Raw genomic sequence first — 24,595 nt, forward strand, 5'->3', positions numbered from 1 at the left:
ACGTCAATTGCAAATCCAGGTTTCTGACCAACTGGCTACAAGTCAGAGGCGCCCATCACCTCTTCCTCAGGTTTGACTGATTCGCTAGAGCAGCTCACAGAACTCAGGAAAACGTTCTACCTACTAATGAACAGTTTACTAGGAAAGGCTGTAACTTAGGAACAACCAGACGGAAGAGGGGCATAGGGCAAGAAATGTAAGAGGGGGCGCGGAGCTTTCATGCCCTTTCTGGACACGCCCTTTCTGGACACCCTACACTCCCAGCAACCCCACTGTTCACCAGCCTGGAAGTTCTCTGAACCCCAGTCCTGTAGGTTTTTATGGAGGCTTCATTACACAGCCAGAGTTGATTAAATCATCGACTGTTGAGGACTGATCTCAAGCTCTACTCCCCAGAGTTCGGGGGCTGGGATTGAGGCTGAAAGTTCCAGCCCTCTAATCATGAGTGGTTTTCCAGGCAACTAGCCCCCATTCTTAAATTACCCAGGGGCTTTCCAAAAGTCATCTCATTAACATAAAGCCTGGAGTAGTTGGAAGGGGCTTGTTATAACAAAAGACAACTTTATCACTCCAGTTACTTAGGACATTCCAAGGGTTTAGGAACTCTGGGAGGAATGTCGGAAGACCAACATGTATGTATTTATTTTAACATTTATTTTTGAGAGAAAGCCAGAGTGAACGGGGGAGGTGCACAGAGTGGTAAGGGTTGGGGGGTGCGGGGAGGAGGGACAGAGGATCTGCAGTGGGCTCCACGCTGCAGATGTGGGGTTTGGACTCACGAACCTGCTGACAGATGTGGGGTTCGGACTCACAAACCGCAAGATCATGACCTGAGCCGAAGTCGGATGCTTAACCGATGGAGCCAGCCAGGCGCCCCCCAAATATGTATTGCTTTTTATAAATCACAGCATCACAGCTGAAGTTTTGCCAGCCTTCATCCTGGGCCCTCTTTTATATAGGTCAATAAAAAAGAAATGGAAACATAAATTAGGTTATGTCATTCCATTTTGTCATCATTTCACATTTTAAATAAAATCTAAACTACTTTTCATGACCTATAGGGCTATGGTAGGCAGAATAATGCCCCACCCTCCCACCCCAAAGATATTGCTATAGACTGAATGTTCTCATTTCCCAGAAGTTCACAGGTTAAATCCTAATGCCCAGTGTGATGGTATTTGGAGGTGGGGCCTTTGGGGGTGCTTAGGTCATGAGAGTGGAGCCCTTATGAATAGGATTAGTGCTCTCATAAAAGAGACCCCAGAAAGCTCCCTTGCCTCTTCCACCAACATGAAGACATAGTGAAAAGGCAGCTTTCTATGAACCAGGAGATTAAGTTCTCATCAGACACCGCTTCTGTGAGCACTTTGAACTTGAACCTCCCAGCTTCTAGAACTGCTAAGAAATATTTCTGTTGTTGATAAGCCACCCAGTCTGTGGCATTTTTTTTTAATTTTTATTTTATTTTAGTATGGTATTTTTGTTATGGAAGCCCAAATACAGTAAAACAGATGTCCATGTCCTAATTCTCAAAATTTGTGCATATGTTACCTTATGTAGCAAAAGGATGTAGCTTTGCAGATGTGATTTGATTAAAGATCTTAAAATGGGGATATTATCCTGGATTACCTCAATAGACCCAATGTAACCACAAAGGTCTTTCTTTTTTTTTTTTTTTTTAATGTTTATTTTTTGAGAGAGACAGAGCGTGAGCAGGGGAGGGGCAGAGAGAAAGACACACACAGAATCTGAAGCAGGCTCCAGGCTCTGAGCTGTCAGCACAAAGCCCGACGCGGGGCTCAAACTCACGGACCATGAGATCATGACCTGAGCCGAAGTCGGACGCTTAACTGAGCCACCCAGGCACCCCAACACAAAGGTCTTTGTAAGTGGGAGACAGAATGGTCAGAGCCAGAAACGACGTTACCCTGCTGACTTGAAAGTGGAAGGAGTCACAAGCCAGGGAATGTAGGCACCCTTATACGCTGGGAAAGGCAAGGAGAATGGATTCTCTCCTGGATTCTCTGCAAGGAACGCAGCTCTGCCCACAACTTGATTTCGGTTCAGTGAAACCCTCTCCAGACATCTGAACTCCAGAATTATAAATTGTTTGAAGCTGCTGAGTGTGGTGATTTGTTACAGTAGTAATGAAAGAGAACTTCAACTACCTCCATTTTGACCTCAGTCTGTACTTTTTTGATTAAATTCTTCTTTCCAGCTTATCTCTCAACTCAGGCAAAAGACCCCGCAGGCAAAGCATCCGCTGATGTGAGCCCAAACTACCCCTCAAGCAACAAAGACTGCCCTGAGCCAGCCAGACCTGGAGTGACTGACCCCAAGGCAATGACTGATCGGCCCTTCACAGCCCACCTGCCTGTACTCACCAACCTTGTTTCACATTTTCCTTGTATAAACATACAAGTATTTTCAGCACTTTGGAGACGCCAGGCTGCAGTCTTCCTGACATCAGCTTCACAGAAATAAATTACTTTCTCATTTCACCACTGACGGAGCCACCCAAGCACCCTTTAAATAAATAAACTTATTGGGGTGCCCAGGTGGCTCCAGTTGGTTGAGCATCTGACTTTGGCTCAGGTCATGATCTCAAGGCTCGTGGGTTTGAACCCTGCATCCGGCTCTGTGCTGCCAGCTCAGAGCCTGGAGCCTGCTTCGGATTCTGTGTCTCCCTCTCTCTCTGCCCCTACCCTCTCTCTCTGCCCCTACCCTGCTCATGCTCGCTCTCTCTCTCTCTCTCTCTCTCTCTCTCTCAAAATAAATAAAAATTTAAAACGTTTTTAATAAATAAACTTAAAAAAATACACTATAGGCTCAGTCACTTAAGCGGCCAAGTCTTTTTGGCTTGGTGTTTTTGGCTCAGGTCACAGTCCCAGAGTCATGGGATCGAGCCCCATATCCGGCTCCACACTAGGCATGGAGCCTGCTTAAGATTCTCTTCTCCCTCCGCCCCTCTCCCCCACTCTCACGCTCAATCTCTCTTTCTCTCTCAAATTTAACAGCAAAAAGAAATCGCTAAATAATGAATGTGCATCAGTCTGAATAAGGATTATCGTTTTCGTTCCAGAGGTATGGTTAAAAGTAGATTCTTTTTGGGGCGCCTGGGTGGCTCGGTCGGTTAAGCGCCCGACTTCGGCTCAGGTCACGATCTCACGGTCCGTGAGTTCGAGCCCCACGTCGGGCTCTGTGCTGACAGCTCAGAGCCTGGAGCCTGTTTCAGATTCTGTGTCTCCCTCTCTCTCTGCTCCTCCCCTGTTCATGCTCTGTCTCTCTCTGTCTCAAAAATAAATAAACCTTAAAAAAAAAAAAATTAAAAAAAAAAAGTAGATTCTTTTTCTGGGGCATCTAGGTGGCTCAGTCGGTTGAGCATCTGATTTTTGATTTCAGCTCAGGTCATGATCTCATGGGTCATGGAATCGAGCCCCGAGTCCACTCTTCACTGACAGTTAGGAGCCTGCTTGCGATTCTGTCTCTGCACTCCTCCCCTGCTCGTGTGGGCGTGCACACGCACTCACTCTCAAAATAAACAAACAAAAAGTAGATTCTTTTGCCTAGATGAAAGAAGCCTGAAATCTAGGCAGACTCACAAAGTACGCATGAAGCACAAGGGGAAAGCACCAAGCCAAAAAGGGAGGTGAAGGGGTGGAATGTGTCACCACCTGAGGGTGGGTGGGGTCAGGGCTGCCTCATCCACGAAGTACCATTCACGTGGACACTGAAGATGCTTTACTACGCTTCCTTGCCACCACTGTGGATCTGAACATATATGGTCACATTCTAGCGTTGGGTCTCCCTTTGACATCTACAGTGTGAATCGGCATACCCAGGAGTTAGTCACTGACCAGTATAGTGGAGGGAGGAGACAAGACCTTCAGTGAACCGTATCACATGAACTCCATTGGCTAAAATGTAATGTGGGATCTGACCACAGGTAGCCTTCTGAAAAGCATATTTATTATAGAATTAATATAATAAGGGACTACCTAATACAATGTCTTAGACACTTAGAATAAATCTCCCTATTAACACACCAGCCCCCCCACACACATAGTCCTTCTGGGTGTAGAGGCTGCCTTTAGTCAACAGGCTTGAGCAATGGAATGTAGAAAGAGCCCACAGTGACCATCTGTCTAAATACAGCAAGGCCCATCGGGGAACCCACCTCAAAATATCTATAGGACCTAACCAACCAATGGGCTACTGACAACCAGGCACAGTTACCAAAAAAGGGAAAATTCTGTATGTCCCAATATCTCCTCATCTTCCCCCTTTTTAAAATGTTTTATTTTTGAGAGAGACAGAGTAAGAGCAGGGGAGGGGCTGAGAAAGAGGGAGAGACAGAATCCAAAGCAGGCTCCAGATTCCAAGCTGTCAGCGCAGAGCCTGAAGCAGGGCTCGAACTCGGTGAACCATGAGATCATAACCTGAGCCGAAGTCGGACCCTTAACCGACTGAGCCACCCAGGCAACTCTGCGTCCCCCCTCCACCCCCCTTAAAAACAGCGTCCTTCCACTGCCCCGGAGTCTCTCCTTTGCCATCCTGCCTGCAGCGCCTCCCTTTACCGGTGTATCCAATAAACTTCTATCGCTTTTGTTCTACCTCAGGTGAATCCTTTCACTGTCCTCGCCACTGGCTTCCACCCAGTGGAGTCACCCCACATCTGGAGGCCCCCATCCAATCGGGAGAGACACCACACTAGGTAGGGTGAAAGGCCACAGTGCCTTAAATTCTAGGTAGTAAGTGGTGGTCACCTTCTCGGTACAAATGTTCCTTCTCTTTCTCCTCGGCCACTACCTCGACCGTCACAGTGGATTGGATCTGGCATGATCCTTTGACTAGAGACCGACCCTCCAGCATTAGGAGAGGGAAGGACAGTGTGTACTCTTGCTTTGGGAGCAAGGGGCACCAGGATCAGGAATCTTATAATGGAGACCTCCGCTTCTGCACGTAGTTCGTCCACTAAGGATGCTATAATAAATTGCTACCAGCTGGGTGTCTTAAAAACAATACATTTGCTCATTCACCGTTCTGGAGTCTGGAAGTCCAAATTCAAGCTCCCTGCAGGGCCACGCTCCCCCCCTCAGGTCTCCAAAGTCGACCTTGCCTTTCCCATCTTTAAGTAATCGCTGATGCTCCTTGGCTTGTGGCGGTTAACGCCACTCTCCACCTCCACCTTCACAGGATCTTCCCTCTGTGTATGTCTCTGTGTGGCCTTCTCCTCTTACATGGATACTGGCCATTGGGTTTAGGGCCCACCCTAATCCGGTATCTCATCTTAACTAATTACATCTGGAAAGATCTAATTTCCTTTTTTTTTTTTTAATGTTTAGTTTTTGAGAGAGACAGACAGAGCGTGAGCAGGGGAGGGACAGAGAGAGAGGGAGACAGAATCCGAAGCAGCTCCAGGTTCTGAGCTGTCAGCACAGAGCCCGATGCAGGGCTCGAACTCAGGAACTGTGAGCTCATGATCTAAGCCCAAGTCAGATGCTTAGTGTACTGAGCCACCCAGGCGCCCCAAGATCTTATTTCCAAATAAAATCAGATTCTGAGATTCGGGGGGAGGGCATGACTTTTGGGTGGACACTATCCAACTTCCGACGCTGTTTATAATCATGCTCTTTGTGTGTGGCTGTTTACACTCTTGGCTCTGATTGGTTATTGGCGATTTAGCAAACCTGAATATGTTGATCCTTGATACGATTACTGCACCTGCTGGCTCTTGCCACCTCAGCATTGGACTGTTTTAGAGAAGTTTTTAGAGAAGTGCAAGTGACACGGTTATTTTGACACTATTAAGATGTGAGCTAGACCTTACCAGGATGCAGGCAGCCTTTGACATCTGGAATTCATAAAAAGCTATAAAAAAATAAAATAAAATAAAATAAGAAAATAAAAAATAAATAAAAAATAAAATAAAATAAAATAAAATAAAATAAAATAAAATAAAATAAAACAAAAAGCTGTGCCTGCTTGGCTCAGTAGATAGAGCATGCAACTCTTGGTCTTGGGGTCGTTGAGTTTGAGCGCCACATTGGGGATAGAGTTTACTTAAAAAAATGACTAGTGGTGCCTGGGTAGCTCAGTCAGTTGGGCGTCTGACTTTGGCTCAGGTCATGATCTCATGGTTTGTGGGTTCGAGCCCCACATCGTGCTCTCTGCTGTCGGTGCAGAGCCTGCTTCGGATCCTCTCTCTCTCTCTGCTCCTTCCCCACTCACGCTCTATCTCTCAAAATTAAATAAATATTTAAATAAACAAAAAAGAAGCTATGGCCAGAACTGAGACATAATTTACAAACATAGTTGCTCTACAGTTCACACCCTGACTCTGTTATGCTTTACAACAGACCTGAACCAATATTAGAATCATAGCGGGGCGCCTGGGTGGCTCAGTTGGTTAGCCATTTGCCTCTGGATTTCAGCTCAGGTCATGATCTCATGGTTCATGAGTTTGAGCCCTGCATCGGGCTCTGTGCTGGCAGTGTGGAGCCTGCTTGATATTGTCTCTCTCTCCCTCTCTCTGTCCCTCTCCAGTTCACTCTTTCTCTCTTTCAAAGTAAATAAATAAGCTTAAAAAAATTACAAACAGAATCATAGCAAACAAGCATATCCCTTAAGTATTTGCTAATGTTGCAATGTATCCAATCCCCAAGGTTATGTCAAGAGTCCCATAAAATGTCCACAGCACAGAGTCTTGCCACGCAGGGAGAGAGAGAAAGCTCCATCCATTTAATCATTAGAGATTTTATTTATATTTATATTTTAATTTATTTACTTTTTTTTGAGAGAGAGAGAGAGAGAGAGAGAGAGAGTGCACAAGTGCTAGAGGGAGAGAGAGAATCTTAAGCAATCTCCACACTCAGAGCAGAGCCCCACACGGGGCTCAATCTCACAGCCCCCAGATCATGACCTAGGCAGAAATCAAAAGTCAGACTCTTAAGCGATTGAGCCACCCAGGCACCTCCCCCATTTTATTTTTCAATTTTTAATTAATCTCTATACCCAACATGTGGCTCAAACTTACTACCCCGAGATCCAGAGTCACATGTTCCACTGACTGAGCAGCCAGGTCTCCCAAGTGCATCTTTGCACCATGTTTCTCTTCAACTTACCATGCCCAGTGTCCAGGAACGTTTGTGATACCCACTCCTATGTCTGTTCTGTTTTCAGTTCTTCCTAATGGCCCATGGATCCTTTGATGATGTTGCTATAAATCTTCTTCATCTCTTAGTTCACTTGTCTCTCTTAAGGAAGGCGTAATCAGGGGCGCCTGGGTGGCGCAGTCGGTTGAGCGTCCGACTTCAGCCAGGTCACGATCTCGCGGTCCGTGAGTTCGAGCCCCGCGTCGGGCTCTGCGCTGATGGCTCAGAGCCTGGAGCCTGTTTCTGATTCTGTGTCTCCCTCTCTCTCTGCCCCTTCCCCGTTCATGCTCTGTCTCTCTCTGTCCCAAAAATAAATAAACGTTGAAAAAAAAATTAAAAAAAAAAGGAAGGCATAATCATTCCTGTTGGCTCTACTCTTCGTAGATGCAGGTGAGGTGACGTTTTAAGCATAGGCTCAGGCCCACCAAGTCCATATCTGGTCTTTTGTTCTTGGTGGTATTTCTCTGATAGGGTGAATCTCCCCATTCAAGATCCCTTGCGATTATGTCAGCCTCATTCAGGCCATCTTGAAGGGTCATGTAGCTTTCTTTACTTCCATGCAGACTTGGACCATTTCTGTCTCGTGATGGCTGAAGTTGGGCTAATAGGATGTATTTTAATTCTTTTTTTTAAGCAATCTCTACACCCAACATGGGGCTTGAACTCACAATCCCAAGATCAAGAGTTGCATGCTCTAGTGACTGAGCCATCCAGGTGCCCCTAATAAGATGTATTTTCGTTATTGTGAAATGTCCATGGGTCTATATCCGATCCTGGTTTGATCCAAATGAGGTGTTCACCACCTTAGCAATTAGTTGTGAAATCAATCTGATAGGTTATGGTCAGTCTATTTACAGGTAAACTGGGTACACAGTGTCAGATAAATAGGATGGTTATAACGAAGTCATTGAGGGTGGTCAATGTAAATGCTTTGTTGTTTTTAAGTTTACTATGAGAGAGAGAGAGCAAGACAGAGAGTGCACACGTGCATGAGCAGGGGAAGGACAGAGAGAGGGGGAGAGAGAGAATGCCACACAGGTTCCATGCTATAAGTGCAGAGCCGGAATCAGGGCTCAGTCTCACGAACCATGAGATCATGACCTGAGCCAAAATCAAGAGCCACACACTTAACCAACTGAGCCACTCAGGCGCCCCAAAGTAAATGCTTTTATTCTGAAAGAGGGAATGTAAGAATCTTGTAGTTTTATTCCTCAATAATCTTTAATGTCTTTAAGCTTGATTAGAGGACTGTATTTTTTCTTTAAGTAGGCTCCATACCCAATGTGGAGTTTGACCTCACAACCCTGAGATCAAGGGTCGCATGCTCTACTGAGTCAGCCAGGTGCCCCTAGAGGACTGTATTTTGGTTGTTTGAATAGCTCTAGGGTGTCACGATAGTTGCTTATTATGTAATTTAGACAATTTATTCTGCCAGAACACTGTTCCATTTTCTATTTATTTCACCCCAGGCTAGATTTAGGTGTTTCCTTAGTAACCCATTAAACTTTTTTACCATTCCTGCTTCTGTAGGATTATGAGGCATAAGATTTTCTTCTTACTGCCCTAGACTCATGTCCTTATTGTAATGTTTGTTTCCTGGCTTGATTCTGGGGCCTGGAGGTTCCACAGATACTAAGTGTCTGTATGTCTGGTATTATGGATTCAGCATCTATGTAAACCCCAGTCCTGAGGAAGTATCCACAACAGCCATTTCCTTTCTCCTAGTGACTCGATCAAGGCTCCAGCATGTTCTATCTACCAGATTCATTTTCTGCTAGCTCTTCAAATTGTGTGCCCCCTTTTCTATTGTCAAGTGACATAGAAAAGACTAGCAGATTTGACAATGTTTTAGTATGTGCTGTTTTAGGACTAACTCTCTCCCATCATCATCTAATTGATAAGTTTGTCCCCAACTGTCCATTTGCTTGGGGACCCATCTAGCTAGTATCTTGTCAATTAACCATTTTTGATGTTATCTTTCCAGTTAATTTATCTACTTTTCGATTATATTTTGCTTCTTGAGTTTTACCTCTCTAGGTGCTGAGACATGATCTCCTAATGTGTCAGACTGTCAGACCTGATGCATGTTCTCCCATATTGGTTTTCTCCATACTGATTACCCATTCATGAGACAATTATTTGTTTTCCATTTGGGGCACCAAATTATTAGGCCATTGGCTACTGCCCATGGATCATAATTCAGGATAATTTCAGGATGTCCTTTGTGTAAGTTCTGACTTATTGGCAATTGTACTTATTTTATTTTTTTCATGTTTATTTAATTTTGAGGGGGGGAGGGGCAGAGAGCAAGAGGGACAAAGATCCAAAGCAGGCTCTGTGCTGACAGCAGAGAACCCCACTGCCAGGCTCGAACTTTCGAACCATGAGATCATGACCCGAGCCGAAGTCAGATGCTTGACCGACTGAGCCACCCAGGTGCCCCTTTCTTTTTTTTTTTTTTTTATGTTTTATTTATTTTTGAGACAGAGACAGACAGAGCATGAGTTGGGGGCAGAGCAGAGAGAGAGGGAGACACAGAATCTGAAGCAGGCTCCAGGCTCCCAGCTGTCAGCACAGAGCCCGATGTGGGTCTTGAACCCATGAACCGTAAGATCATGACCTGAGCTGAAGTCAGGTGCTCAACCCACTGTGCCACCCAGGCACCCCATATTTTCTATAACAGGACTAGACAGATAATTCAGTCTTTCTTCTAGCAGGATTGATCAAAATTAGTTTTTTATTGGGGCACCTGCCTGGCTCATTCGGAAGAGCATATGACTCTCAATCTTGGAGTTGTAAGTTCTAGCCTCAAGTTGGGCGTACAGATTGTTTAAAAATAAATAAACAAACAAAAAAATTAGTTTTTGTTAGTGATCATTTACATTTTTTTCTTCAGCTTTGCATTTTATTATTGATATGCTTATTTGTGCCCTTAAGGATTGCTCTCAAACTTGGGTTAAACTCTATCCACTGTGAGCTGTAAGATTCGGGAGGATTTTCCATAGAGTAGCTTCTGGCTTCATATATTTCAAACCTTATTTCTCCTCTAACACCTTCACACCTGGAGGGCCAGGCATGATAATGACCTCTGATTCTGTACCTTCATATCACAACACTGGGGAGGTCAGCACAATGGGTGTGAAGGGCATTCCTGGAAATTACTTCGGAGCATCCAGAAATAATAAAACTCTACCTGGAAGAAGCTAGGACCTCATTAACACATCCTTCCAAACCCAAACCCAAACCCACCTCCATTTAGCCAGATTACAAAAATGCCCATGGCATTGAAGCGAGGTGTGATGGAGGAGATGGGGTGGAAAGAGACAGCGAGCGGTCTGAACTGATGGCGGTTAGAACATCTTACTTCTGCAAATTTTACAAAAACATAAAACCCCACGCAAATAATGTGTCCTAAATCTTCAGCTTCACAGGCTTCGTGGTAAATCCGCTCCTGCTGAGGTGGACTTGGGTCCTCTCACAGTCTCCCCCAGGCCCAGCCTTGGACAGCACATACACGGTAGGGCAGAAAGGTAGCATCGAATGTCAGCTCTGGAAGGGACAACGGTTACAGAGCTTTGGGGACAGTGGTTTTAACTTTCTCAGAGAGTCCTGGGACTCTGAAGTGGGGTCTCAAGGCTTCAATTAGGGACTTCTTCAAACATGGTGCACCTTTGTTTAAATAGTAATGACATTAAGCGTCATCACCCAGCACTGGGCACTTTACTATGTAAAAGACACTATTCTTTTTTTTTTTTTTTTTAAGTTTATTTATTTTTGAGAGACAGAGAAAGCAGGGGAGGGGCACAGACAGAAGGGGACAAAGGATCCAAAGTGGGCTGACAGCAGACAGCCCAATGCAGGACTCACACTTATGAACTGTGGGATCATGACCTGGGCCAAAGTTGGATGATTGACTGACTGAGCCACCCAAGCGCCCCCAGACACGATTCTAGGTACTCCCCCTGTATCAACTTACTGAACTCTTACAACAAACCTAGGAAGTTGGAACTATCATTACCCTAGTTTACAGGTGAGGAAACAGACTCAAAAAGTTCCAGTTTTATATATTAATGTTCCATGTAACATACGTTCTGAAAAAAATTGTTGTTTTTCTTTAAGATTTTATTTTTAAGTAATCTCTACACCCAACATGGGGCTCAAATCTACAATCCTGAGATCAAGAGTCACATATTCTATTGACTGAGCCAGGCAGGCGCCCCATGAAAAAAACTGTTCTAATGACAAGTTTTGGAAAAACCTGAAATGGTCCAAGCTCTTTCTTTTACACCTGGGGAAGTTAAACCCAGCAAAAGGGAAATCATATGGGCAATACTACCCACCTATTCTTATTTTCTGGATTCCTGCTCTGCGCCAGGCGCTGTGCTATGTATGTCCTAGGGCTTCAGAGATCAACAAGACCCTTGTGGAACACAATTTTAGTCGGGGCCAATGGATTATATACACAAGATATAAGTAAGCCAAATAATTCAAGGGAGTGCTGAGATAATAAAGGTGGGGAGATGTGACTGAGTGATAAGGAGGGAGAACACTAATTCAGATTGAGACCTGGTCTAGGAAGTGTGGTCTCAGGAGGTGACATCTGAGCTGACACGTGAGTGACCTGAAGAAGCCAGCCATGGAATGCTATGGCAGAAGAGCATTCCAGGTGGGAGGGAACTGTGAGTGCAAAGGCCCTGAGGTAGAAATACTTTTTGGTAATAGAATGAACTCCTTCATCATTTGCTGCCTTTTTAGAGCCCTCAGAGTGGCCCTTGGATGTCCTGGGCTTCTCTCAAGCTCGGCCCTAAGATGCCGACTTGTCCAGAGAGCAGTAGGTCTCTGAGGCTGTGGGTGCCCCTCCCAGAAGCCTTGTGGCTGAACCGGATCTGAGTTTCCTGGTTCCCATCTGGCATGGGGTAAGCAGACATCTTCCCCGCCTTCTTTCCCCAGGCTCCAGCCTCAGCCCCAAATCTCCATGGCAACTCCGGACACAATCCTGATCTGAAGAAGGATCTAGAGCACAAAGATCACTGTGAAGGGACCAGAGAGCTGGTGGACTTACCTCCCCTTGCTCCTCGTGTCCTGCCAGCCAGGTCCCCACAACCTGGTCTCCCCAAAGACCCCAAACCGAAAATTCTGCAGGTCTGCCCCACTGCTGGGCACAGCAGGGCCTGGATGAAGGCCTGCCTCCCGCAGCTGCCCCAAAGGCTGCTCCTGTTGGGGGCAGCTGCCCTGGCTGCATCTGCTCTGGAGACAGGTGAGCATGAGGGGCCTTGGCTCAGGCGGGCAGGAGATGTGGGTCCTACCACCCTTAGAGACTGTATTTCCTCAAGATGGGCTGGGACCCCTTGACTTGGAGGAGGTTGGGAACCCCTGTGCCTGGTCTTGCTTAGTACCCCCCAAGTCCACCCCAAGTCCCTCCGGAAGCCTGGAACTCCAAATCACCAGAAGCAGGGGTCTGGGGTGTATGTGTGTGTCGGGGGGGCAATGGACAACACCATGGGCTTTGAGGTCAGACATCCTGTGTTCACACACTCACGCCTCTTCTCACATGTCCACCCCTGAGATCACTGTTTCACCTCTCAGTGTCTGCAGCAGTAAAATGGGAATAAGGGCCCCTTAAGGGACTTTTATTATTGTGCATATGAGATAAATGTGCGAGACACTTAGCGCCTGGCACAGAGAAAACACTCAATTCACTCACTCTTGAAAACTCCCTCCTCTCCTGCGTGCCTCCGGGGCACGTCCTGGCTTTACTAGGTCCCGGCAGATTTGAGAAAATGCTCCCATATCCTGAGCCCTGCTGGTGAATTGCTTCCCCAAAGACCCACGTCCTGGCTGGTCCTCAAGACCCACTCATGCCCCTGCCATGCACCAGAAAAGCCACCTCCTCTTCTCTATCGTTGCAAAAACTCAGAGCTAGTTTGATTATTTACGCATTATCTCATTTAATCCTCACAACAACTCTGTACCACTGAGGATGTTTTGGGATGTAAGTAAACAGATACCAAACTAATGCCCTTAAAAGGACATTTATTATTTCACTCATGGGGCCATAGATAATTCCAGAAATGGTTAATTTAGCAGCTCAACCGTGTCAGTGATGCTGCAGAATTCTCATGACCTCATCTTTGCAAAATGGCTGCTGCAGCGCTGGCCATTGCATTCTCAGTCAACCACTTTCACAAGCAGGAAGAAAGAGGGTCCTCATCACACAGCTCTCCCTTTTCTTTTCCTTTTTTTTCTTTTTTTTTAATGTTTATTTATTTCTGAGAGAGAGAGAGAGAGACAGAGCGAGAGTGGGGGGAGGGGCAGAGAGAGAGGGAGACGCAGAATCTGAAGCAGGCTCCAGGCTCCGAGCTGTCAGCACAGAGCCCAACGTGGGGGGTTCAAACCCACGAACCATGAGATCATGACCTGGGCCGAAGTCAGACGGTTAACCAACTGAGTCACCTAGGTGCCCCTTTTCTTTCTTCTTCTTTTTGTTTAATCAGAGAGGAAATCCTTTCTCAGGAGCCCTCAGCAAACCTTCAATCTCATTGGCCAGAATCAGGTCACATACCAATCCCTAAACCCTGCAAATAGAATTAGGATCACAAAACCTGGTTTAGGCCAATGGCCAGGAAGGCTGGTACGTTGCTCCCTGGCAGCGGAGAGATACTAAGATTCTTCTAGCAAGGAGCAACAGGAAAAGTCTGTGTCTGCTCCCTCCTCCAATAAGATGCTAATTATAGCTAACGTGGGTGACACTCAAATGCCAAGCACTGTCCTGAGCACCGAATGCTTACATGTCCACAGTCCTCTAGTTTCAACTGCAAACTATGAAAAGCTCTGAAAACTGAAATTCCTTCTTAACTAATTTACTGGGACTTCCTGACTTGAACCGACAGGGGGCTGTTTCTTGTCTTCATTTGCCCTGCTTAGGGTTATGTATCCCTACACCAGCAAATGCGTTTGATCATGGAGGTCAATATCCTGCATATACACCACCATATCTTTCTAAACTCTGGAAAATTCTGAAATGAATCCTAGAGTTTTTGAATAAGAAATTGAGGGGGGCGCCTGGGTGGCTCAGCTGGTTAAACTCACATCATGATCTCACAGTTCCTGATTTCCAGCCCTGCGTCGTCGGGCTCTGCACTGACAGCTCGGAGCCTGGATCCTGCTTCGGGTTCTGTGTCTCCCTCTCTCTCTGCCCCTCCCCTGCTCGTGCTCTCTCTCTCAAAATAAACAAACTAAAAAAAAAAAAAAAAAAAAAAAAAAAAGAATAAGAGCTTGAGGACCTGAATTTAATTATTTAATCCTCACAAAAATTCTGAGATTGCGCAATCATTCCATTTTACCGATGAGGAAACGGAGGTTCAGAGAGGGTGAGTGACTTACTTGGGGGTCACACAGCGGGCAGGGCTCAGAACCAGGTCGCGCGGTTCCCGAATCCGTGCTTTTCCCTGCAGCCGACCTGGTGGACCTCTGCGGGCAGACGTGGCAGGGGGACGGGCTGCTGCTGCGCTCGCACGCCGCCTCGCGCAGGTTCTACTTCGTGGCCCCGGATACCGACTGCGGGCTCTGGATGCGGGCGGCGGCCCCCGGCGACAGGATCCGCTTCCAGTTCCGCTTCTTCCTGGTCTACAGCTTGGCCGCGGCGCCGCGGACGCCCCCGGGGCCTCCGGCGCCCAACGCCTCCTCCCCGGAGCCCGCCGACCCGTGCGCCCCCGGGTCCTACCTGCAGTTCTACGAGGGCCCGCCGGGGGCGCCCCGGGCGCTGGGGGCCCCTCTCTGCGGCCTGACCATCCCCGCCCCGGTGGCGTCCTCCGGGCCCTTCCTGGGCCTCCGCCTGCTCACCAGAGGCCGCCAGCCCCGCGTGGACTTCGTGGGCGAAGTCACCTCTTTCCGGTTGGGTGGGTTGGGGCTGTGGGCCGGGACCCGGACCTCCAAGCTGGGGGCAGCTGAGGGCGGGGTGAGGGGGCTACCCGGGGCAGCACGCGCGGCGCTAGAAGATGAGGGCGGGGCCTAGGAGCAGGGCGGGGCCTAGGAGCAGGGCGGGGCCTAGGAGCAGGGCGGGGCCTAGGGGGTGGGGTGGGGAGAGGGACTGGCGGCTGGGCTCGCGTCTGCACCGTAAGGGGGGCTCCAGACCCAAAGAGCCACCCCAGAAATCTGACTTCCAGGGACTTGTGCAGCAGACCTCCTACCAGCCCCTGACACACACACACACACACACACACACACACACACACACACACACACACACACACAACACACACACACATACACACTCTGACCCGCTCATAATTCTCACTCCCATAGGGCTCCCATACTCTCCCACATCCCACACCTCACACCCACACTCGCATACCCTGCACACTCATTCACTTGACCCACACGCATACGCCTTACGCCCAACACCCACACTCACGCACCCTGCACACTCACTCACAACATTCTCACGACCCCCACCCCTCACACCCAACACCCACATTCTCACACATTGTACGTGTGCATATAACCCACAACTTTGCACTCGTTTACACACCTCACCCACCCACGTGCCTCACATGCTGCACACTCACACATGTGGTTCCCCTCCTACACACCTCACACACACAGTACCACTTTGCACGCTTAGATATGACTCACTCACACGCTCTCAAGTTCACACGAGGCTCCTGTGTCCTGGGTCAGCGCTTCAGATGATTGCAGAGGGGCCGAGTTAGGACTCTCGTGACTGAGTGACAGCCGCTTAAGCAAGGAAAGGGAACTGATCTTAATTAATAGTAATTTGTTAAGCATTGCCTTTGCCCCTTGCGTGCCAGATCTGTTTCTCCCAGCAACACCATGCCCGTCTTCTTGTCCTCATGTTTATGGATGGGAAACGGGCCCGGGGAAGTTAAGGCAAGTGCCCAGGTCTCCCTGCTCACACACGGAGCGGCGGGGCTTTATGGCTAGAGTACGTCCTCTTGCTCAAACTGAATTTAAGACCTTAGTCCTGACAGGCCGCCCCAGATCGGAGACACTCACGTCGCAGCAGAGGCTGTGTCCAGTGATGGTGAGCAGATGAATTGCCAAAACTCAGGATTCCAAAACCACAGAGAAGCTTTACTGCCAATTCTGGCAAAATATCCAGGCTGGAGGATTGATTGATTTTCAAAGGTTTTTTGTTTTTTAGTTTATTTATTTATTTATTTTGAGAGAAAGAGAGACAGAGAGACAGAGACTGAGAATCCCAAGCAGGCTCTGCGCTGTCAGTACAGAGCCTGACGGGGGGCTCGAACTCACAAACCATGAGATCATGACCCGAGCCCAAACCAAGAGTCAGTGAGCCACCCAGATGCCCCCAGGTTGGAGGATGAAACATGGGATGTGAACGCTTTGAGTAAAGAGTGTGGCGGTCTCTGAGGGCCTGTGCAGGTTCACCGAGAACTTGACTTCTGTGTGCTAGGCCCTGGAGGGCCTGTAACACCGAGCTGGTCGGGGGGTGTCCCCAGGCCCACCTCCTTCTTCCCTGGCCTTATGCCTGGTCTGATTTTGGATTTTAAATTCTCTCTCTCTTCCCCATTAGAGTTTCTGGCTCTGGGAGGAACTATATGAAATTTGCACTCTGTTTTTTTTTTTAATGTTCATTTATTTCTGAGAGAGAGAGTGGGGGTGGGGACAGAGAGAGGGGGACAGAGAATCTGAAACAGGCTCTGGGCTGACAACAAAGAGCCCGATGCAGGGCTTGAACTCATGAGCCTTGAGATCGTGACTTGAGCCGAAGTTGGACGCGTTGAAATTTGTACTCTAAATCCTCAGGGACAAGACCGGTGGTGCCTGGGGTCCCCTTTCTGGCTCCTGTAGACTGTAGCATGCCCAGGGGCCTATGACGTTTTGTAAACAGCAGTCACTGGCTGGTTGAGAATTGACCTCTCACGTCTCCCTTTCTCCCTGTGGCTTTGCCTTCTTGCAAGATCCAACTGTCAGCCAAGGACCCAGGAATGTTGCTGCTGCTCATTGGACTCCCAAAAGCAGGTGGCAGTGGTGAAGCCTTATCACAGCTTTGGCTTCCTTAGATCAGTCTTGTCATCTGAATGAAGAAAGGCTCATTGCACATCCTCAGGCCACACACGCAGTCCCAGTCACTCACGCCTGCAGGCACACCCTATCGGGTTCGTGCACACACTCTTACACTGACACTCACCCATACACAACCGCACTATTTGTCTTTTCTTTTATATTCACTCTTACATCTACTATCTATCTATATATTATTCACCTTCATTTGTAGATGAAAAAAGCCCAACTCAACTTTGTTTAGCCTAAGGAGAATGGGGGGGGGGGGGGCTATAACCAGGCTATTAAGGTGTTGGTTCAGGTGTAGCTGGATCCAGCAGTTTAAGTAATGGCACCTGGGTTCGGTCTCTTCTCTGTCTTTGCCTTGTGGGAGTCTGTTTGGCCTCCATCTCAGGCAGCTTCTCTTTGTACATGGCAGCAAGATGACCCTGTAGCTCCAAGTCCATGGTCACCATTACAGCTCTAACTTCAATGAAATAGCGAGCATCTTTTCTTAATGGTTCTAGCAAAAGTTCCAGGGCCAAATCGGATTAGTCGTGTGAATCATGTGTCCATTCCCATGGCCAGGAAATGGAATGCTCTGATTCCCACGCCCATCCCTGAGCTGTGGTGCTGGTCAGTCCCACCTGAACCAGCTTTTCTCCACAAAATGGGATGCTGGGTGAGCCAACCTCTCTGCACACCCCATGCATCGAACCATACAATTCATCCCCGTACATACACGTTTGCCGGGACGACGCAGGCTGTGTGTACTCACATGTGCAGACACACCTGCACACCCTCTGTGTCCCACAGTGTTTATGAGCATGGGACGGAGTTCCTACTCTGCTACTTAGATATGGGCTGTGTCGCCTCGGTCACATGACCTAGCCTCCCTGGGCCTGTCTTCTCATTCCTAAAATGGGTTCATAACAGTGTTTCTCCCACAGGGTTATTGTGAAAAGCTGATGGGCTGGGGTGTGAGTGGGGTACTTAGAACCACACCCACCATGCAATGGGGACTCGATAAATGTTAGCCGTCGGCATCGTCCCTGTGACCGGACCCCTGTCTCCCATGAAACGCCCACCCATGCTCTCTCCTGCTCGAAGCTCCCACGTCCCCTCACTGCAGGGCTGCACATCCCTTTGAGTCATGTGCTACCTCAGGGTCCTCACCTCCTGCCTCCCCTCTTGGCCCCAGGATCCTGTGGTGCCTACTTCCGCTGTCGGACCGGCAGGTGCATCCCGTGGAGCCTGGTGTGCGATCGCTGGGGTGTGGACAACTGTGGCGATGGTAGTGACCAGGCATCCTGGCCACCGGCCGACTGCAGAGGTCAGTCATGGGTGCGGCCTAGGCCCCACTGAACAGCTAGGAGGGGAGCGGGGCTGACTGCCCTTCCCTGGGGCAGGGCATCAGCGGAGAGGTGGGAGGCAGGGGCATGGCAGGAGAGAATAAGGTGAAGCACAGTAGTGAGGAATCTGTGTAGACGGGACGACCTGAGGATCAGAGCAAGCGAGGGCCGGAATGATGCTGGAGAGGATCTAATTCAGCTGCTTCCAAAATCCAGCTGCTTAGTGGTGGAAGCTTTTCCTAAGTGGAATTTCGCCCAGAGGCCCAAGCCTCAAAAGGAGAGATGCTCTATTTAACTGGACATGGAGGCCCAGGCCCTGGCTGACTGATGTTTCACCAAGGGACCTGAGTTGGACCTTCAAGACTTACTCTGGAAACCACGGATCCAGTCTGACTCACACATTTTATGTATGGGGAAACTGAGGCCTGGGGAGGAGAAATGACTCGCCCAAAGTCATAGAGTCAGGGAGTAACATAACCAGGAATGAGCTCTGTGGACAGAGCGGGGACCAAAATAGATCACTCAGGAAGATCCTTCCTGCAAATCTAAGATGCCGCCTCCTGCAAACAGGGCTGGCATGTCCCGTTGAACAGGTTGTTTACCGCAAAATGCCACTTAGCTGAAGGGTGAAGGCCAGCTTCCCAGGACCCCACGCACTTACCTGCCAGGCCACTCCTCAGTCTACTTTGCAGGTTCACCATTATCTGCCTGACACTCTGTGCTTTGTGCCCGAGGCCCCATTCCTATACCCTCCTTTCCTCCAGCCTCTCCATGCCCATTCCTCTGGTGCTCTGGACTCGTCTTTGAACTCTAGTGACACACCGACCTCCCTACTCAATCTCTCCATGTGGCTGTGTAGGTGGCATCTCAAACTTAACTTGCCCCAAACTGAACACCTGATGCACAGCCCTCCCCCATCCTGCTCTTCACCGACGTCCCCTGCTCACCAAAACTGCTGTCACCTTCCCTCCTTTCCTCTCAGCCCATAGCCAAGCCATCCACATCATCAGAATGTGATGTTCTGCTCGGGATGAGACTGGAGTTATGGGTCGCTGGCAGGAAGACCCCGGGCCAAGTGTCCTGTTCATCACCCCGTATCCAAAGCACATACTGCCAGCACCAGGTGGTGTTTGTAAGGTTTCTCCACTGTTACCTTTGCTGCCTCCCCTCTCTGTACTGTCCTCTTTGGAAGAAGTCACCCCGTGGGTCGCACACGTTGGAGTGGGGAGTGAACTCCCCGCCAGAGGGGCCTTTGAAAACAGCCCACGTTACTCCAGCGCTCAGAACCCTCCACACGCCTCATCTGTCAGCAGAAGCAAAGCCCTGCAAAGCCCACAGTCGCTGTTCCTTTTGTCCTGTGGCTCCTCTGGCCCTTCCCCACCTCCCTTTTCCTTCCTCCCCGCCTCCACGCCGCCCCCGGTTCCCTTCCTGTCCTGCCTTCTGGCCTGGGCTGAGCTGTCACTGCCCTGAACCTTGTTTTCGGGGGTTTACCTTGGCCTCCTGTGGGTTTCTACTTAAGTATCTCAGTGAGTTCCTTCCTGGTCCCTTTATTTAACATAGCACCCTCTGTCCACCGACAGGTGAATGGATGAATACAATAGGACATGTCTGCACAACGGAGTATTCTTCCGTCCTAAAAAGGAAGGAGATTCAGACACATGCACGAACATACAACACAGGAATGAACCTTGAGGACACTGTGTGAAATGAAATAAGCCCACGTGAAAGGATAAATACCAGGATTCCACTTACACGAGGCACCCTGAGTAGCCAGATTGTACACACAGAAAGAATGGTGGTTGTCAGGGGCTGGAGGGAGGGGGATGGGGAGTCAGCGTTCCCGTGGGGACAGAGTTGCAGTTTTGCACCGTCTGGAGATGGTGGTGACGGTCGAACAACCATGTGAATGTGCTAACGCCACTGAACTGTATGCTTAAAAATGGCTAAAATGGTTCATTGTGGTATACATTTCACCACAGTGAAAAAGGAAAGGACGCTGACCCTAGCCAACCTGCCCTGTCCCTTTTCCCTCTTACTGTCTCCACAGCACCTCTCCATGTGACATGACAGAATTTGTGTTCCGTCTCGGCACCCTAAACCGGGTTTGTCTATTTCACACACTGCCGGTTCCTCCTGTCCCCAGGGCAACGCCTGGGGGGCAGTAGATGCTCAAGAAATAGTAGTCAAATGAGTGGAAGAATGGCCCTCTCTCTGCCTCAGTTTCCTTATCCGTAACATGGGGATGATACACCTAAGGTCTCAGAATTGTCATGAACCAAGTGAAATACTGCAGGTGAAGAGCTCAGCGCCTAGTACAGCGCTTGGTGCCCAGAAAATGCTCAAGACAGATACATCCTCCTCTTTAAAAAAAAAAAAAATTTAACATTTATTCATATTTGAGAGACAGAGAGAGAACATGAGTGGGGGAAGGGCAGAGAGAGAGGGAGATATAGAATCCAAAGCAGGCCCCAGGACCTGAGCTGTCAGCACAGAGCCCTATGTGGGGCTCAAACTCACGGACCGAGAGATCATGACCTGAGCCAAAGTCAGCAGCTTAACCGACTGAGCCACTCGAGCTCCCTGATACACCCTCTTTCTTGGGAAGTGGCTCCGTCCGTCAACCCCAGGCGCTGGAGTTCCAGTCCTCCCCTATCACTGCTCTGTGATCTAGACAAGCTACTTAACCTGTCTGTGCACTTCCCCTATCTGTAAAATGGAAATACTAATAGTAACAAGAGAGGTTTAGGGAGGATTCAGTGAGACCGAGTCGAGTCCTCAAAAGTTCTCCGTTACTCTATCATTTCCCGCTGCAGGTCCCTCTCTGGTGCCCAGCCAGGCGAGGGCTACAGATGGCCATACCTCCCAGCCCCTGACGCCCTCCCCAGCTCTCAGGTCTGCAGGCCCCCTCCAGATGGCGGCCGAGAGGAGCCCCCTGGCAGGCCGGGCCCTCGAAGAGGGGGATACGGCAGCTCCTCCGGGAGGTATGCAGCTCTTGGTTCCCACCTGATCCCATTCCTCCCACCAAGGTCACACTTGTCCCTCTCTAGGTGACAGGGATAGGGCAGCAGGCCCAGGCTGAAGCCTGAGTGGACTCTCCCTTTCCTTCTGCAGGTCCCCGGCTCCGGGGCGTGGCACCGGTCCCTTCGCTGGTCCTAGCCTCCACTGGCCTCCTTGTGGGCCTCGCCTGGTGCTGCTGCTTCTCCAGCTGGCTGGCCTGGCGGGCTGGTGCCCGTGGCCTCTGTCCCAGCTGCACCATCTGTCACACGTGTCCTGGCCAGGTGGCTCCCGGGGGGCCGCAGCCGAGCAGGCCGACCTTCCAGGGGCGGGGAGGACGTCCCTAGAGGCTGTGGCTTCAGAGAAAAGAGAGCCGGCTCTGGGCTCAGACGGACCTAGGGTTCTACCCCATCCCCAGGAGGGCCGTCTGACCTTGGGCAGGTTGCCTAACCCTCAGACTCAGGCTGCTCCTCTGGAAAATGGGAGGATTCCTGCCTCACATGGTTGTTGTGAGGAGCTATCGGCGGGCCCTCTGCTGGATCCGTGAAGGGCAAGGAGCAGGGGGGCCTCACTCCCCTGAAGCCGCTTCGCTCCACTCCCAGACCTCACCTGCCCGGCTTTGCCCCACCCCGGCCCACCCTCGGGTGCCACCGAGTCAAGCCCTAGTCAGAGAGGCGCAGCAGACCGCTCTGGCGGGGATAGCACCGTTTATTAAGAAAGGTCAAGACACAGACCACAGGAGGGTCCCTTCTAGGACACAGAGGCCAGGTGTCCTGACCCCACATCTGTGGACTGCTGGAGGGGAGGGCACGTGCTCCCATTTGGGCCCTGAGGCCTCCACAGACGGGGCAGGGCTGTCGTGTCCCCTTCTTGTCCCTCCCAGCCATGAGTCCCGGCATCCCCCACGCAAGGCACTAAGTCTTTTCAACCACCGATGCCCTCCTCCCCCCATGTCCCCTGGGCCTTCACTTCCAGATCAGTGGGGGGATGTGGCCTGCTGTGGGCGGGGAGACCCTCTCAGTGCTGGGTTCTGCCCATAGCAGCTCCTGGTGAGAGTTGGGGTGGACTTTCCCTTGCAGCCCCTGAGGGCGGGGGCCCTGGGCAGGTGTCGGGTGTTGGGGGCGGCGGCGGGGGGGGGGGGGGCCAGGAGGACTCGGTGGGAGGGGGAGGCTGCCGGGGCAGGTGGCCCGGCTGGCCAGGAGGAGGTGGAGGGGGCTGAGACACGGGCCGGCAGGGGGTGGGGTTGCCTGCCTAGGAGTGAGCTGCCTTTTGTTCCACAGTTGGCACTAAAGAGCTTTACCCCCGCCCCAGGCAGCTGGTGAGGCACCAGCTGGAGGCCGCGGTTGGCTCTTGTAGGACTGGGGGGCTGCCCGAGGGCTGCAGAACTGGACGGCCTGGCTCTACTTGGGGGCGGGGCTCTATTGGTGGTGACAGTTCTGAGCCCAACCGGCCACGGTGTCTGACCCCAAGTCCCGGTGGTCCTCTGAGGCACCAGCTCCCATCCAACCTGCCCTACCTGCCAGCCTGCGGCTCTGCCCGGGTGTGTTTGTGCGTGGGGGGTGGTGTGCCCACCCTCCAGGCCGGCCCAGGGCAGTAGCAGCAAAGCGTGGCATTGCCTCAGTTCCTTACAAAATATTCATAATAATAATATTAATAACAATATACTCGACGTCGTGGGGCTGGGATGCTGCCCGGGAGTCCGTGTGGGGCGGGCGGCTGCCTACGAGGGGCAGGGGCGCGTGCTGGCCCCCGCCTGGGCGCGGTGCTCCAGGTCCAGCGGCTGTGGGGGCGGGGCGCCAGGCCGGGCAGAGTGCAGCACCAGGTTCTTGATACAGCCGGTGATGCCCGTGGAGAACCTGCCCCCGGTCAGCGTGCTCACGTCGGGAGCTCCACCTTCGGGGATGAGAGGCGACGGGGCTTGTCAGCTCCGGGAGCCCGGCGGGCGGTGGGGAGGAGGCTGCAGGCTCTAGCTCTGCAGGAGCCCCATTCCCTCCCTGGCCCTGAGCAGGGTGCCCTAGGCCTCGCCCAGCCCGGACTTACCGATGTAGATGCTGCCCTTGGTGTTGACGGCCACGTTAGGGCCTGGGGACTGGCCACTGACCAGCTCCTCGCCGTCCACCTGGATGGAGCCTCTTCGGCCCTCTCTGTGGTGAACGGGGGGCAGGCTCCTCACCACCAGTTCCAAGTCCCCTCCCTGCCTGCCCCCTGCTCGGAGCTCTTTCCTTTCGGCACTGGATGAGATCCGGCCCCACAAACACAGCTTCCCAGCACCCCACCCGGCTTTCATTCATCCCTTAGGGTGCTTGCCTGCCACCCCCCGGGGAGTTCCATCCTGCCCTGGAAGTTTGTTCTGGCTCACGGGCCCTCCCCTGACCCTGGCTTCAAGTTCTGTCTCCCAGAGCTCAAAGCTTGCCTCCCTGCACACGGTGGGCGGTGTCCCGTCCCAGTCTAGAACTCCGCGCCCCTCACCCTCGTGCCCAGGTGGACTCCCTTACCGCAGTGCCGTCACCCGATGCCACTCGCCATCATTGATGGGGTCCTCGGAGACGAGGCGGGCCTCCCCGCTGCCCAGCTGGTAGCTGTGGTCACACAGGCCCAAGACAGTGTGAGCTGGGGCAGGCGGCGGTGGTGTGTGTGGCTGGGGTGCCGTGGGCCGCAGCTTCTCGTGGGAGGAGCCGTAGCACCGAGCAGAGGGTCACTGAGGGGGTGAGGGAGGCCAGGGAGGGGGAGGAAGGGCCAGGTGCCCGCACCCACCTGAAGACAAGGTGCCCGTCCTGAAGCCCGAGACTGATGAAGTCCTTGCCGCGGCCGGCCTCTCCCACATCCTGCCCGGGAAGCACAGGGTCACTGGGGTTCCCAGCCTGGAGAGCCAAGGCCCTTGACGGCGGTGGCCTTCACCCTCCTCCTCTCACGGCCCTGCCCGCCAGGAGGCTGAGAACCCTGTGACCCCGGGCCAGAGGCCCACACTCACCACGCCCTGCCAGAGCAGGAGGCCATTGGCCGTGCTCGTCCGAACCTCCAGCTCGATGGTCTCTGGCACCTCGGGCAGGCTGGGAGTGGAGATGCGGG

The 24,595-nt window shown here is 51.0% G+C and overlaps 3 protein-coding genes across 9 annotated transcripts in view; 1 reads left to right on the top strand and 2 right to left on the bottom strand.

The window, feature by feature from the left end:
• USP48 (ubiquitin specific peptidase 48) overlaps positions 1-14,682 on the bottom strand; it is a 112,032-nt gene extending 97,350 nt beyond the window's left edge. Inside the window, exon 1 of the mRNA XM_045035263.1 lies at positions 14,538-14,682. The gene's annotated coding sequence lies outside the window, so the exon portion shown is untranslated. The remainder of the gene's footprint in view (positions 1-14,537) is intronic.
• LDLRAD2 (low density lipoprotein receptor class A domain containing 2) lies at positions 11,590-22,067 on the top strand. The gene is made up of 4 exons (XM_011284560.4): positions 11,590-12,411; positions 14,609-15,052; positions 18,382-18,513; positions 21,346-22,067. The coding sequence occupies exons 1-4, from the start codon at positions 12,330-12,332 to the stop codon at positions 21,537-21,539; spliced, it is 852 nt and encodes a 283-aa protein (XP_011282862.2). The 5' UTR covers positions 11,590-12,329; the 3' UTR covers positions 21,540-22,067.
• Positions 22,068-22,216: 149 nt separating this feature from the next.
• HSPG2 (heparan sulfate proteoglycan 2) overlaps positions 22,217-24,595 on the bottom strand; it is a 99,909-nt gene continuing 97,530 nt past the window's right edge. For all 7 annotated transcript variants that reach the window (XM_045035257.1, XM_045035256.1, XM_045035255.1 and 4 more), the window contains 5 exons: positions 24,498-24,576; positions 24,281-24,351; positions 24,022-24,105; positions 23,567-23,670; positions 22,217-23,419 (listed from right to left, as the gene is read on the bottom strand). In XM_045035257.1, the coding sequence (XP_044891192.1) occupies positions 23,247-23,419; positions 23,567-23,670; positions 24,022-24,105; positions 24,281-24,351; positions 24,498-24,576 (511 nt within the window). In that variant the 3' untranslated portion in view covers positions 22,217-23,246. The remainder of the gene's footprint in view (positions 23,420-23,566; positions 23,671-24,021; positions 24,106-24,280; positions 24,352-24,497; positions 24,577-24,595) is intronic.

This window comes from Felis catus, chromosome C1, assembly GCF_018350175.1.
Source record: "Felis catus isolate Fca126 chromosome C1, F.catus_Fca126_mat1.0, whole genome shotgun sequence".
NCBI classification, from domain to species: domain Eukaryota; kingdom Metazoa; phylum Chordata; class Mammalia; order Carnivora; family Felidae; genus Felis; species Felis catus.